Source organism: Hyaena hyaena, unplaced genomic scaffold (genome assembly GCF_003009895.1).
Source record: "Hyaena hyaena isolate Hyena2069 unplaced genomic scaffold, ASM300989v1 scaffold_904, whole genome shotgun sequence".
Taxonomy (NCBI): Eukaryota; Metazoa; Chordata; class Mammalia; order Carnivora; family Hyaenidae; genus Hyaena; species Hyaena hyaena.
Genome location: NW_024081540.1, coordinates 344535 through 360257, shown reverse-complemented (window position 1 = coordinate 360257; position 15723 = coordinate 344535). Strand labels below are relative to the sequence as shown.

General features: G+C 35.7%; 1 protein-coding gene across 3 annotated transcripts in view; it reads right to left on the bottom strand.

Moving 5' to 3' along the window:
- HDAC9 (histone deacetylase 9) overlaps positions 1 to 15723 on the bottom strand; it is a 718836-nt gene that overhangs the window by 372271 nt on the left and 330842 nt on the right. For all 3 annotated transcript variants that reach the window (XM_039220715.1, XM_039220713.1, XM_039220714.1), the window contains exons 7-9: positions 14662 to 14793; positions 11409 to 11524; positions 969 to 1091 (exon numbers count right to left, since the gene is read on the bottom strand). In XM_039220715.1, the coding sequence (XP_039076646.1) occupies positions 969 to 1091; positions 11409 to 11524; positions 14662 to 14793 (371 nt within the window). The remainder of the gene's footprint in view (positions 1 to 968; positions 1092 to 11408; positions 11525 to 14661; positions 14794 to 15723) is intronic.

Here is a 15723-nt window from a genome sequence, read left to right as displayed (position 1 = left end):
GGCTAGTCGGTTGAGCGTCCGACTTTAGCTTAGGTCATGATCTCGCGGATCGGGGTTCGAGCCCCGCGTCGGGCTCTGTGCTGACTGCCAGCTCAGAGCCTGGAGCCTGTTTCAGTCTGTGACTCCCTCTCTCTCTGACCTTTCCCTGCTCACGCTGTCTCTCTCTCTCTCTCTCTCCTAGAAATAAATAAACCTAATGCATCCTGTGACCTCTGCATAAGTACAATTTACACAACAAATCACAGATGAATTTTTCTAGGCAAAGCTTACATATCTTTTACAAGGGCAAAAATTTATATTATTTTGGGGAATATGTATAAAATAATTATTGCTATCTTCTGCTAGAAGGACAGTACCTCCCAAAGATCCTATTACAGATGTCAGGACTTTTAAGTAATTGATTCAGTCTGTATCTCCTGGGAAAAATTTAATATTGCTCTTAGAGAGGTTTCCCAGATATGTATCCCTGAGTATGACAGAGTCAGTAACTTAAATTCTGAAAATAAAGTCATTCACAAAATAAATTCTATAAACCTATGCTGCCTGCTTTAGAAGCTACATCTCTCAATACCAGCCTGGCTTGAGTCCTAGGTCTGCTACTTAATGGCTTTGTAATCTTGGGCTTTTAGATATTCCAAGCCTCAGCTTCTTCTTCTGTAAAATAATGGCCTGTAATCTCTGTTTCATGGAATGGCTGTGTGGAGCTATAAAATAATATGTCTGGAGAGCGCTTTCATTTTTAAAAGCTATAAAGCATTATATAAATGTTATTATTTTTATAAATATTATGTGAACCAGTATAATTCTTTAATTTGAAATTAAATGGAATGTCTCTGGACAACTCAGGGTGATGTGAATGAATTCTATGAGAAATGAACTCTACCAAGTTTCCCTGAAGTCTAAATATACAAGAAATGAAAGAGAGTCCCCTATGAAAATATCACTTGGGCTGCTGTGTAATGACTTACATTGAGCTGGGTTGGCACTGCTGGAAGTCCCAAGGTAATGTTGGGCAAAGAGGGAGAGGTATAAAGACTTAGCAGGTTCATGGAATCTTCATGAATTAGAATGCGTTGCTGTGAAACCATTTGCTGTTAACAAAAAGGAAAAAAAAACAGAAAAAAAGGAAAAAAAAAGAAAAGGGAGTCTCAAACATTATATCATAAATTTTACTGTAAAATTTTCACATTTTAGATAATAGATTTTGTATTATCATGATTAATCAAAATAGTCAAGTATTTTAATTATTTATTTATGAATTCAGTATCCAAAAGTTATATTGTGCAAATTACAATTCTCTTCATTAGAAATCATAGCAAAATATGAAGGGCTTCTATGTTCATTTTGCCAAATTCATCTTCAAAATTCTTCCTTTATGGACCATAATCAGTGTGTCTGTCATCAATTGGTGAAGTATAACAATTAAATGGAGTAATTCTTATGGTATATTTTTTGTGTAACAGAATAATGAATATCTATGTAATGTTGCTATAATCATTATCTTTATGTGGATTAAACATCATTTTATTGATGGGAAAACTCATGCAAGAAAACCTTAGGTTAGATATCACCATATAGGATTTTTTAAATTAATAATATCTTTTTAAATATAAAATAAATGAATAGACGACTCTGTGTGGTGTATATTTAGATCATTCATATTCAGAAGCTAAGGTAAATGTTAAAATATTATGAGTTCCCTGTGCCACAATAGACTTCATTTACACTGAAAATACCTTGAATGTTTTGGCATCACAGTCTTTTTTACAACAAAATACCTTTTTTAAATCCAATACTAAGAGTCATGTTTTCCCACATGTGGCCCAATACGGTTGCTTGAATTACATTTTCTGTTTAACTCTTGCTTCCCTCCCAGAACTCTTATACAATAAGAGTTACAAAGGTCTTATTAGACTAAGAAACTCTGGCCTGATATGGTCCCCAAGGGAACAACATCCCTGAAAAAGAATACTCCATGTAACAGTATGACACAGTGACTGCTTTCTTCCCAAACAAAAAGCATATGGGACTCCAATAATAGACCACCTCCAAGAGGGATATTGCACACACGGGTTTTGACTAAAGTAAATATAATAACTTGTCAAGCATGTTTGGGGGAGCTGTAGATTTTCCCCTGGACAAACCTGGGATATCAATTAACTGGGGAAAATATCATGTGCTAATACAATGCAACCTCAGAATGTCACTGAAGAGTGATGCGCCACCAAAACACAGGATGTTATTTCAAAACATCACCTCAATCATAGGTTTGTTTGGAGATGAGTCGTAGCCTTAACATAATAAGAGCAGAAGGTTAAATGCAGAGTTATTTTCATTGTAACTGGGAATTCCAAGCTAACTCAGATTTTTTTTTTTTCTCAAAAGGACAAGTCAGATATTTGTGCATGAAAGCTAAGAGGTATATTGAAACTTTTAACATCATATTGCTTTTATATGCATCCCTTTACAAAATTAAAGTTGTCTAAAATGCCACAGCCTGAAGACTATGGGAAAAGATTTGGTCATTAGTGTGGGACTGCAATTTTACATTAGGAGCTCTAAGTAGCAGTTTCATATTTGTTCTAATTAAAATAACAAGCTTTTATTTTGCTTATATTGATATGCTTTTAATATTAATTTTTAGTTTGAAATATATGCTTGAATAAGAACAAAAAGAATGTGTGAGGGAGTAAAAAATAATTAACCGGCTTATTAGCTGCAAGCAGTAATTTATAATAAGATGATATTTCATTCACTTATCTGTTTTTATAAAAGAGAAATAAATGTGGAGAAGGAAGCATTTAAAATCATGTACAATATGCATTCCGGGTTGTATCTGTTTGTCTCACAACTAAGAGTTGACATGCACTGTGGGAATGGTACCAAAGATATGACAGGTTTCACTGAAGATTTCATCTTTGTTTCCCAGAACGAATTACTGTGATATCTTCCCATCTCATCCCAGGAAGCAAACCTATACTAAAGTAAGAAAAATATTTCTTCTTGGATGTAATAATGGCAGGAGCAGACTAGTGGCTCACATGGGCTTTGACTAAAGTGAAGACAATTGGGAATATTCTTACTATGGGATTAAACTCCTGAAGTTTCATGTCAAAAGTGAGCTCCATTTCTTATAACAGTGTACTGATTTTCAGCACCTACCATGTGCGAAGCTCTGAGCTAGGGACTTTCTGGAAATTAACCTATTCTTTCTAGGCACTCTGAAGCTATCATTATGCTTCAGTTATGGATATAAAAACTGAGTGATTTCCTCAATTCTGGTTCCCAGCGGGATCAGGAATATAACTTTTAAACTAATCAAGCCTTTGTAATTTGTTGTCAGGTACTGCCATAGGAGCTACGCCCCATTGGACCATGATTACTGAAGGACAAAGGAACCATAAAAAAAAAAAATACAGACATGGGGGAAGTTTTAGAAAAGAGAGGAAGCAAAATATGGTCTTGAGGCTTATGGAAAAGAATAAATGTGTGTAACAGGGAACCAGCTGACCTGGGCATAAGAAGAAAGTGAAAGCCTTGGTGACTTTATGGACATAAGGAGGGTTTTCAAGTCATGGGAGACCATTCATGAGGAAACTAGCAAAGTCCTGAGTCCCCCATATTCCCTAGGTATATAGCTGGTTCTTCCCACAGAGACTAACTGGTATAGTATCATATCACAGAACTTCAGGGATCTGGACATTACTTAGTTCATTTCCTTCAATTATAGATAAGGTATCAGGCACAGTATTTACACAGAATGACCAGGATCACAAATGACTTCACAGACCTAGAAAAAAGTTTTCCTCAAATTATTTTCTTTAAATATAACTTTCCTCAATACGGCTTTTTTGATAAACACAGTCTATCTGTTCCAGTTTAGTGTTTCTTAGGAAGAACCTAGAATTGTATTCTATCTACACTGCTAAAAGAGTGCAGACACACTTGAAAGCCAGCTGAAGAGGTGGTGAAAGGTACCAATTCACTGGGACAGTGAAGGTTCCTGACCAGTATTCTTACAAGGCTGGAAGGTTACCCCACCTTATCATTGTGGTGAGATCACAAGCATTTTCAGGCAAAGCTGTGATTTTTCCAGGAAGCAATTTTGAAACTGACCCAGTCCTTAAATCAGAGCTTTGCTAAAATGTCATTTTCATCTTAGAACATGGGGAAGATGGTTTTAATCTAAAAAATTCAGAACCAGAAATTATTACTATAGTCAGATAAAATGGAAATATTAAATGTATAAGTGACCATCTTTTAATATTCACAAAACAATTAATAAAGAACAATTCATTTAGATTAACAGTGTGGCACTGGATGGGAGATGTACAAAGATGTCCTATACCACACAAGTTGCTAAGGTAGTTAGGTGGACAGAAAAGTAGAAAACTAACTAATGACCTGTGATAACCATGATAATTAGAGTAGGGTTAAATCACTTCAATGGCACAGAGAAGAGTGTCAGTTTTATACCAGGCTTTGCTAGGTAGCTAGTAGCATTTCACTGAAAGAGCATGATGTTGAGAAGTGGGATATGCCTGAGTCAGGTGTTGAGGCAGGGAAGACCTACTCACATCTTAATAATGACCTTCAAAAATTTTTCTCACCATCATAGCAATTGGAAGCCTATCTTGTGGATAATCTTTGCAATTCAGATGAGTAAAATACTGAAAAATTCTATGTCTCTCAGTAGAGCTATTAATTTTGCCACTGAAATCAGCAACCTGTTAGTTTCAATGAAAAGACTCAAAATTCTTACAAAAGGAAAATGGGCAAAAATTAGAAAAAAAATACAGAATCTCAAAATGTCATAGGGACTGAGACAGGTAAAAACCATCACGCACTGCTGGTAGGACTGTATACTGGTCTAGCAATTCTGGTGAGTAATTCAGAAAAACAAAATAATTACACTATATGCTGTGACCCCAAAATTCTTCTGCTGGGAATTGTGTCTTCAAGAAATTCTCTCATTAAGCTCTCACTTATCATCATTTAGGATGATGTTGACTGAAGCACAAAGTATACTGAAGCAGTTTTTGGTGGCGGGTGAGAACTGGAGTTCACTGGGGCATCCGACTGGAGAACAGGTAGGTAAAATGGAGCACTGGTCACCAGGGATTGTTACATGATTAAAAGCCAACTATTAGGTATATGCATCCATAATGACATGAGTAGATCTAGAACATATACTTAGTGATAAAAATAAGAAATGGAATCAGGTTAATAACACCATGCTATTTATACCACGAAAAGTTCTGGGCACAAAGCAGAAAATACATATGGTGTAAGAACCCATGCAAATAAAAAATACAGGACAGAATGACTGCCTAGGGACAAGAAAATGGAAGTGGGGGGTAAGAGATACAGAAGGTAGGAAGGAAGGTAGGAAGGAAGGAATGAAGGAGGGAGGGGAAAAGGAAGGAATAGAAGGAAGGGAGGAATGGAGGAAGTGGGGGAGGAAGGGGAATACTTTTCTCATGCTTAAGACAAAAAAGTCAAAAGATGATCTTTGATAGAAGAGTATTTATGTAAATAATCACCTACTTTATAAGAAGCTCCTAGAGAAAGTAGGTATATAGAATTTTAAATTTACTACATGGTCAAAATTACCTACAATATACATGAGCATTAGATAAAGAATATATGTATCTACAGAGTCTTGGTGAGAAGCAGTCTAGACTGGTAAAAATAAGTGTGTCCCCAGTGTCTTACACTTGAGCTCCATCACTCACTGGCTTACGACTGGGCAGTTGCCCCCTTTCCTTGGACATCAGATCCTTGGGCTTTAGACAGAAGTATCTCTACTAACATGATCTGGTAATATCTATGTGTAATAGACTGGCATTCAGGAAGACATATTTGTAAACCTCAATCTGCTTTAGCTTTAAAAGGTACCAGATATCCATATTAGACTATCTAAAAGAAGAAAGCCACATTAAAAAAGATGGGGCACCTAGGTGACTCAGTCAATTAAGCACCTGACTCTTGGTTTCAGTTCAGCTCATGATCTCAGGGTTAGTCAGTTTGAGCCCCACAATGGGCTCCATGCTGACAGTGTGGAGCCTGCTCAGGATTCTCTCTTGCTCTCCCTTTCTCTCTCTGCCCCTCCCCTGCTTGCGCGTTCTCTCTCTCAAAACAAAGAAACAATAACAACAACAACAAAAAAATGTGAAAAGAAAAAGAAAAACAACAAAGAAATCCTAAACTGAGATATATGTATCTTAATCATTTAATACTTACTTGTAGTTTTCATAGTAATTTTTTCAATAGTATTTATTTTCTATTGTCCTTTCAGATAGCTGATAGAAAATTAAAATCTCCATGTGATAAAGAAATTTTTTAGAAATCTAAGTCTCTACATTTTTATTTTTACTGAACATCCAAGAATGTATTACTATAAAATGATTTGGAGTCAAAAAAAATTATCATTCAACTGGGCTGCCTTTGCATTTTAAAGCCACTGCTGAAGGTCTCATTAAAGGTCTTGCTTTACAATATTGACTCATGTTATTCCTATTAAATGATTCTTTTGTCACAGCAGCTTCTTTTCCCCAAAGATGGGGGGAAAGCATTTTCTTTTCTGCCATCTAAAACCATACCTCTGCACCCACTCAGGAGGGAGCATAACATTTACAGCAAATGTCACAACAACCATGATATGAAACACAGGCAGAGGAGTCATGTGAGACTGGGGCAAACACAACAAGTGACATTTCAGATGATTTTAGAGTACTTAACCTTATTATTAGAATCCTTTTTAAAAAATCATTTGAATCTGCTGGAGAAAAATTATTTAAAAAATAGTACAGCAGAGCCAGACACTAATGTTCGAATAGAAATAAAGCAGCTGCTTGGCCACTGTTAACAGAGCTATCAAATAAATCTACGGACTCTAAAATAATGGTGTTGATATTCATGGAAACATTTGAACCCACAGGCCTACAGTATTAACAATAAAGTAACTAGATAGGTAAAGACATTTCTGACTAGAGCTGCAAATAGAAACTCCTGAGGTTTCAGCTCCCCAACCAAGTTTACAAATGAGTAAAACAAGTAGCTCCAACAAGCCGAGTTCAGGAGTGAGCATATGCAAGAAATAGAAGAAATGGAACAGAAGTGGTCAGAGCAGATGGAGACTCACTCTCACATGTGATTTGCTGGCTTGAAGACAAACATGCTAATGAGTTTTCCCTACTAGGAGTCAGTACTGATAACAACAACAAAAAGTGAACTCGTTTCACACTTCACAATTCACTACCCACCTCCCGAACACTGATTGCTCACAACAAAGTTTTTGGAGTAGGCATTACTACCTTTCACCAGATAAAAAATCTGAGGTCAGGGCCAGTTTGGCGACTTAACCAATGATGACAAAGTAGTCGGTTTTGGAGCCAGGTTTCTGTGGAGCCTGTCAAATGGAAGACCCATACGTTTGAATTGGCTGTGCTGTTTCCTCAGTGGGGACTTATGAGTAAATTCTCCTCCTACTTCTGTCCTAACCTCTATCTAAATTATACAGGACATGTGAATTACAAGATAAAATTTTCTTTTTGTCTAAGTCTCAAGATCAGCCTGAGTAACAGCTTGACTCTCCTATTTTCTAAGCAGTAAAAGGGAATTTATTTACATGGGTTGTGAAAGAATTAGGTGACATGCTTTTATATTTATAGGTCACAGAATAAAGAGTTCATTCAAAGGTACACCGTTGAACTATTTCAAAATGAAAACTCACCTGTGCTGTTTAACCAAAAATGGTGGAATAAACCTTCACCATTTATTTTGTAAATGGTGAACCAAGCAACTGGCTTGACTTTTCAAAGTGTAGTGGATGTATATTTTTCATACCTCAAAAAATATTTCTGTTGATATGAAACTAAACGCTATTGTTAATCTTGGAAGATGTCTGTAAAAATCATACTAAATCCAAAATAATTGTTAATCAAGAATTGCTGAAAATATTTGTTTTCCTCTTTTGCTAGTTTAGGTGGAAGCATTTTGCCGTAAAAGAGCTAGGATATTAATTTGTGGAGTTTCCATCTGAATTCTGCTGTCTCTTTACCTCTCCAGTATGAGTTATATTACAGACCTCTGTAAGTGCAACACAGCAGAAAACCACATGTTAGCCATCAGGGTTGAATTTTTTGTTTTGGGCCACAGAGAGGCTACCCATCAGTGCATAAAGGTCTGCCCACCTGGCCTTTTGGATCATAGTTCAGGCACACAATTAATTCATTATGAAGTAAGTCACTGCTTGCTTTTGAACTAGTCTTTCCAGCTTTGGAGGTGAATGTCCTGTCACTGACCTGAAGAAAAACCTCTACTCCTTCAAACTCCATTAAATCACATTTCCTTCTGTTTTTTTTTTTTTTTTTTTTTAATGGTGGGGGTGGAAGGAAAGGTTTGTAGTAACAGAATATGTTCTATAAGTAGCTGAAAAGCGAGGGCAATCTAAACAGATATTTGTGACAATAAAGGGTTTAGGGGGTTTAGGAATACAAAATAGATTAAGACAATATAAATACATTTCTTTAATTTTCCTTCTTCACTGTATATATTTTGAAATTTAAACATAGGGTCACATTATTAGGGACACTCAATTTAATTTAATAGGTCATAAAAAGTTTGAAGTGAAGAGAAATCTCACCGAAATTTGCCATTTATTTCCAGTATCACAATTATATATTTTTATTGTTCTTTTAATGTTGCACTAAGTACTGTATACATACATATATATATACATATACATACACACACACACACATATAACGGGAGAATATGTATATTTTCCTTGATAGTAACAAACCATGTCTCTCCCCATACTGCCTACCTTCCCCCCTCCAGGGAAATAACCATCATGCTAAGTTGTGTGTTCATCACACCATTAACCTGTGTAAAATACACTTTGACTGTATATGCTTTCCCGATCAAGATACTGTACTGCTGTTTCTGAGCCTTATAAAATACTCTCATACTGTAAGGGGTCTTCTGAACTTTTTAACACTAACACTGCATTTCTAAGAATCATACATGCTGTTGAATATAGTACAGTATGTCACTGCTTTTTTGAAGGGCACAAAATTCATCCAGTGCTGATTTAGAATCCAGACCTTCAGTGCTTCCACTAATAGTGAGAATCACATTCTTCAAATTGAAAGGAAATGGAAATCTAAAGTTTTTTAGAAATGTCTGTGATCAAGTTCTTTTCCTGGAAACTGATTAAAGGACCACAGAAAACGGACCAATATTGAGATATAATTGCACTAAAATTAATACAATAATTTAGCCAATAGTTCATAAATCCCACTTATATCTATGAGCAGAAATATATGTGAAGAACTTATTTTATCTGGTATCATGTTTTAGAAAAGATAATGAAAAAGGGAAAGAGAGACAGCAGGATGGTGAGACATAAGGAATAGATGAAGAATCTGGAAATAATGTCAAGGTCTGAATTGTTATTCTTCAAATAGCTTTCAGATGATCATAAGCAGGAGTGTCTATCTCTTCTTCCCATTTTCCTTGGAAAATTGAGGGAAATTTTTGAAATCTACAATGCAGGCATATTCTTCTAGAGAGGCTTTATATTTGCTTTTTCAGAGACCAAGGGGCCCTAACAAACCTGGGGCATTTTAAACCAAATTAAGAGTTTGAAGTTATGTAAATCTGGGCTACATACAGCTCCATTCAAGAACTAGCTTCTGGTGAAAACTTTTTAGGGAGAAATTCTGTCTCTGTTGTGGTCTGTATCCAGACACTTCTGGGGGTGGGGGTGAGGGACTCATCAACATAGTGCAGATATGGACTTTTGAAATTCCAGCTTAATGTTTCATGTTAGATTATCCTCCTTGGTCAGTACTGAGCTTTGCCTTCTATCTCTTCAGTTTTGTGAGGCTCTAAAAGCCAAAACTCAAAACTGAAGTACACAAATTTCCCTGGAGTAAAAGTGACTTCACTGGTTTCAATCCTTTGCTTATCAGGAATAACCTCTGGTTTTCTGCCTTAGATTATATTGTAGCCAGATAATTTTATAATTTATAAATACTGTGGTGTAAGTGTATGTGTGTGTGCTGTGTGTGTATGAAATTACAGAGACACAGATATTGGCATAATGTACAGAAGACATTTCTATCAGTCAGGCTAACTATCCAAAATCAACTGGGTCATCTCAGGAAATAGCAAAGGGAGTTTCCTGTAAGTGTTTTAGTGGAAGTTTGATAATTACAAATCAGGAAAGCTATATGACCCAAGAATCAGATACTTGACCAGTCTCTTTCAGCTCTCAGTTATCATGACTGTTATAAAATACAACTGTTGCAGTTATATATGAGAAGTTATTGTACCAGCCTTCCCTGCATAGAGCAATTCATGGTAAGGAGGAATTATAATGACAGAAAAAAAAATCAAGGGTTTCAGTCAATTGATGGGGTCTTCAGGGGCCCCTGGGTGGTTTAGTTGGTTAAGTGTCAGATGCTTGAGTTCGGCTCAGGTCATGATCTCACATCATAAGGTTAGTGAGTTCAGGCCCTGTGTAGGGTTTTGCTTTGATGATGCAGAGCCTGCCTGGGATTCTTTCCATCTCCTCTCTCTCTGCCCCTCCCCTGCTTGTGTGTGCTTGCTCTCTGTCTCTGTCTCTCTTTCTCTCAAGATAAATAAATAAACTTAAAAAAATTGATGGTGTCTTCAAAACAGCTGATTCCATAAGAATGGCTATTTATAGACAGTAGCCTTTGCTCAACATAATGCCAAAACTACATAGAAAAATTCTTTTTGACTCATAAATTTATTTTCCTCTATTCTTACATCATTGGTTTCAATAAATTATGTGTTGAAAAATGTTATTAGGGTTTACTGCATAAATTCAGATCAATTTCCTTTAATATTTCATTCTTCAAAAACAGAGTTCCTATCTTATTCATCTTTATATTCCCATTTCCAGGTAAAATGGCTGGCAGTTAGTAGGTCCTCAGTAAATGTTTGCTCAGTGGAGCCCTATGTTCCTTAGCTGAATGCTCCTTTTTTCATCACTTGCCAGGGAAAATGGATAAAACCTACTTTGCTAGGCTGTTCTACTGAGAGATTTGCACAAAGTTGTTTTTACTTATTTATGGGTCTACCCCCATCAGAATAAAAGTAAACATAATTATTACTGAGCTGCACAACTGCTGGGCAGTGTATACTCAGAATCACTAAGAGGTTTTTTTGAGGATTACATTTCAATATTTTCAAACCCTGATTGTCATCCAAACTTTGTAAATAAGATCAAGTTTATTCAATTCTGTATATTATAAGCCTACAGAAAAATAACAGAACAGGTGGCTTTAAACTTCAGTTCAGAAATCTTACTTCATTTAAAAGTCTTATCAAGGATCTAATGTTTAAAAGAATCAGAATACTAAGAGCCTTACCTCAGCATGAGGAGTAGGTGGCAAAACTGAAGTCTCATTTTCAGTAACGTTACTGGTTGGCCCATTATTTGGTGAGCTGGGGCCAGACCCTGGAGAGCTGCTACTGACTGAGGATTCTGTAAAACATTGTGAAGCACAAATAGATTCATGAAAAACACACAAAGATGAGCTTTGGTTATACTCTACGTAACATACAGCAGAACACTCTTTTCTTTCCCTATGGGAATGACAGCACCATTTCAATACATTAAAAAAAATAAAATAAAACAACTGTGGAAACTTTTGAAACACTTTTGAATTTTCATACCACTTTTCTCCCTTTGTTTTCATTGTTAAAAATACAACCCAGTACTTAATAGTTTCTAGAAAAGTAAGGATATCCACTTAGAGAACATTAAGAAATTTTTGATGAAAAAAATAAGGAAGATCTTTGGTATGAAATTCTTAAACACATCTTTCTCACTGCTTTTCTATCTATATATTTTGCTTACATTTTGATAAAAACCTCTTTATCTTTGATTCTTTTTTATTTGCTGTTCTTTTAATGAGAAAACTACACATCAAAAAACACTTCGGGAAGCTTCTTCTCCCCTAGGCTCCTAACTCGTGCCCTTTCTGTGACTAACTACTGTTTTCTCATTAATGGTTCATTTTCATATCTTGTCTTTAGAAACAAAAAACAGAAAGTTATTTTCTTACACCTGCCTTGTCATTTTTAAATTATATTATTTATATCTTTGTGTGTGATATTCAGACTGAAGTATTTCCTTATCTAGAAATCACTGCCATGTGCACTAGAACTCAAGACAGCAAATAAACACTGCTCTAGGATTCTACGACATTGCACTGGATGAGCTCTGGAAGGGGAGGCAGCAACTGATTTTTTGGGAACACTGAAAAAGTCTCAGAAAATAAATGATACTGCAACTGGAGAGTGAATAGAAGTGGTTCATGAAATGGGGGCAGTGGAGAAGAAGGGAGAGGAGGAGAAGGCATCACAGGCATGGGTGTGTGACAAGGCTTAGAATTTTAAAATAACATGGAGTTGGTGAGAAAAGGGGCAGAAAACTCTAGAATTTAAAAAAAGAAGAAGATGGCAAGTGGTTTCCACATCAGCTATTGGGAGGAGAGAGGGCATAGGTTTGGAAACAACATGAACTTGAACCTATGAAATGGGGGAGAAAGATGTAGAGATGTGAGGGGAACAGCAATTTAACTGCTAGGATGCTATGATGGTCTCTGCCTAGATAGTAAAAGTAATTACTATTAAGATCCAAAAACAGCTCATCCAAGTTACATGAAAGCTGGCAGAGAAAAGGGGAGGAGGTCAGGTTAATAAAGCTGTCTGTCTGGTAGTTCAGATTCCCCAAAGACACTTAGAATAAGTACAACATACTAGTTAAAAAAAATCTACCAAAGTGTCTTTAAGTCCTAGTTCATTGACCAGAAATGTGTGTCTAACAAACATGCAAGTCTCTTTGAATACACATTATTTCCTCAGATGAAAGGGGGAGTTCATTATGTCACCAAATTAAGGAGAGAAAAATATGGCATTTCAAAACAAACAAACAAAAAGAAACTTGAGTAAAACTCCAGCAAATCATAACCCCTTTATATTAGAAGTAATCATTACCCAGATTGAGCAAAATTCTGCTGCAATATGGCAAGTGACTGTGGGAAGAAAATTACAATCAAGAGAATATTATAAATAGAAAAGAACATTGGGATAAATAAATACTACCTTAGATAATCAGATTCTAAAGCAAAAACAAACAAAAAAAAGCAAAGCAATGTATATGGTAGTTTTTCCTGTTATGAGGGAGCATATTATCTCCAATTATAAAAATCACTTATATCTACTTACATTAGACAATGATATGTTCATCTTCTTTACATTCATTAAAACAGACTCACTCCCCAACTCCTCAAGCCCACCAAGTACCTCTATGATAAAAACTTAATTAAGCTTTTTTTTACTTAAGTACAAATATGTGTTTTGAAAAAGAAAGTCTGTAGCTCTGAATTTAGAATTGGTCCAAATTAGTGATTATACTTGATATTAAAAATAAAAACTTCAGTAATTGTTTATTTAATATTTCTTGTCTGTCAAAGAAAAAATTTCCAATAATACTTTATTCAGATAAACATATTAATCTATCAGGATTGCATAGGAGATGACATATTCTTTTTTTTCCCCCCTAAATAACCTGTCAAGCTACCAAGTCATGTTAGTATTCTGTATTTTCCACCTCCACGCTCTTTTCCCTATTGTCTCCCCAGACTATACACTATGATGGCCACAGGAGATACAGAAAACGAATCATCTTAAAAATTATTATCCTTACCTGCTAAGGATAAGATCTGATCTTGGAGGAACAATAGCAACTGACTAGACTGGTATAACCATCGAAAAAAATGGTTGCAGATGACCACTTCTTTTTTCATGCAACCGTAGGAAATGACTGGATATAATACATAACTCCAAGTAGGTACTCAATAAACAGTAGTCCATACTATTATTCTGGCTACTCTTTTTGATTCTCATATCCCTAGATCCTCTCCAATTTCAGACCAGGTACACCTGGGACTAGAAAGCTTTGTAAGGCATCAGGTTGAATTTCCTAACCTGTTCACCCCACCACTAACCAGGCAGCTAAAAAAATAAGAACTCTTCCATTTGAGACTAGTGAAAATGACAGTTTCTTTCCCTTCCTAAAAGGCAATATATCCCCCTCCTGCCATGAGTCCCAGTTCACTAGTAAACACATAAAGTCATTTATGAGTTCTGTAAATTTGTTGAAAAGTCAAGGTTTTGCTGTTCCACATAGTTTAATTTTCCCAGATGTATTTTGTACATTCATGTCTGAGTATGGGGGAAGTGTTCTTCTTGGACCTCCCTCTGCTCATTCCCTCTGCTCATTTCTGATCAAATTTCATTAAAAGTTATATTCTTCTGGTTGGCATTCCTAAAATGGACTGCCTGTTTCTGAAAAGATTAAGGTGAGCTTTGGCATTCCCTAGTTATGCCTAGACTGACACAGTTCTGTTTTTCATTCATTTCCTATTTAACACAGTTGGTGAATGCATGGCAGGGTTTACTGAATTATTTGTGAGTTTTCAATATAGTTTCCTTTCAAGAAATGTTTCTCCTCAAAATAACTTTAATATGCAACAGCCATATTTATTCTAAACTATTTATTTTCATTCCTCCTACCAGCATTTTTTAGTGTATATCTGCCCAGTCCTCAATTACCTGTCACCTCAAACATTCGCTTCTTGAATGAAGTGACAACATTTCCATCCTTCCGCCTGAGTAAGGGGCTGCTTCTCCTCTCTGCCACTTTCTGTTTTAACCTGGACCGCACCTTCAAGTTGGGCTCAGAGGCTGGGGATTGAGACAAAGAAAATAGATAAAAATTAAAAAATAGAGAGCCAGTTGCTCCTGTGTATAAAAAACGGCTCACCCTTTTCTTGGTTCCTTCTCATCTCAAATTAAAATTCCAACCATGTAAATAAGGCATTAACTCCAAATGAATGAAACAGACAAATATAGTAATTATTTTTATGAAATGTGCAAAATGTTTTTCTACTTCTCTAAATGGAAAGTGAAAAAAGAGTAAAAATATGTATTGTCTACTTATTTTATCTGACAGAACTGGGATTGCTGGGAGGTTTAATCATTAAATATGTTTGGGTCAGAGTAAGATTTATTATACGTCTTTGTCAGCTCTTTAATTCTCTCAAGGGTGAAACGCAATACCATAAAAACAGTACCCTAATGTGATTTTAGAGACTCTGGCCTGACTTCTGGTAATAAGAAGACACCTCTGCAGCATATAATTTATGTCTAATTCTGATTCCTGGAATATTTCTTTGTCGGTGGTTTCTAACCTGAAATCGTGAGAAAATATACTTGGTATATGAACACCAAACCAAGTAGAATCACCATGAATAAAACTTTCTACATATTTAGTATACAGTCAAGTAGAAACAAAGGGTGGTCAAGCCTGAGAATTGAAAGTTCTGAGTTAGGCTATATGTTCCAAAGTACAAATGCATATTATTCATAATACATTAGTATTTCTTTGGTTAAACTATTCTACATAGCGATGTTCTATAGTTATTATGTATTAGGTTCCTATGTAATTATACTCTAGAAGAATGGGAACGTTGGACTGAATCCCTATGTAGTACAATTGAGTGATGGTCATGATAATGATGATGACGTTGATGATGACAGTGTTTCCAACGACAACTGACATTCATGTAGTGATTCCACTTCTGTTGTAAATACTTTGTTAATATTAACTTGTTT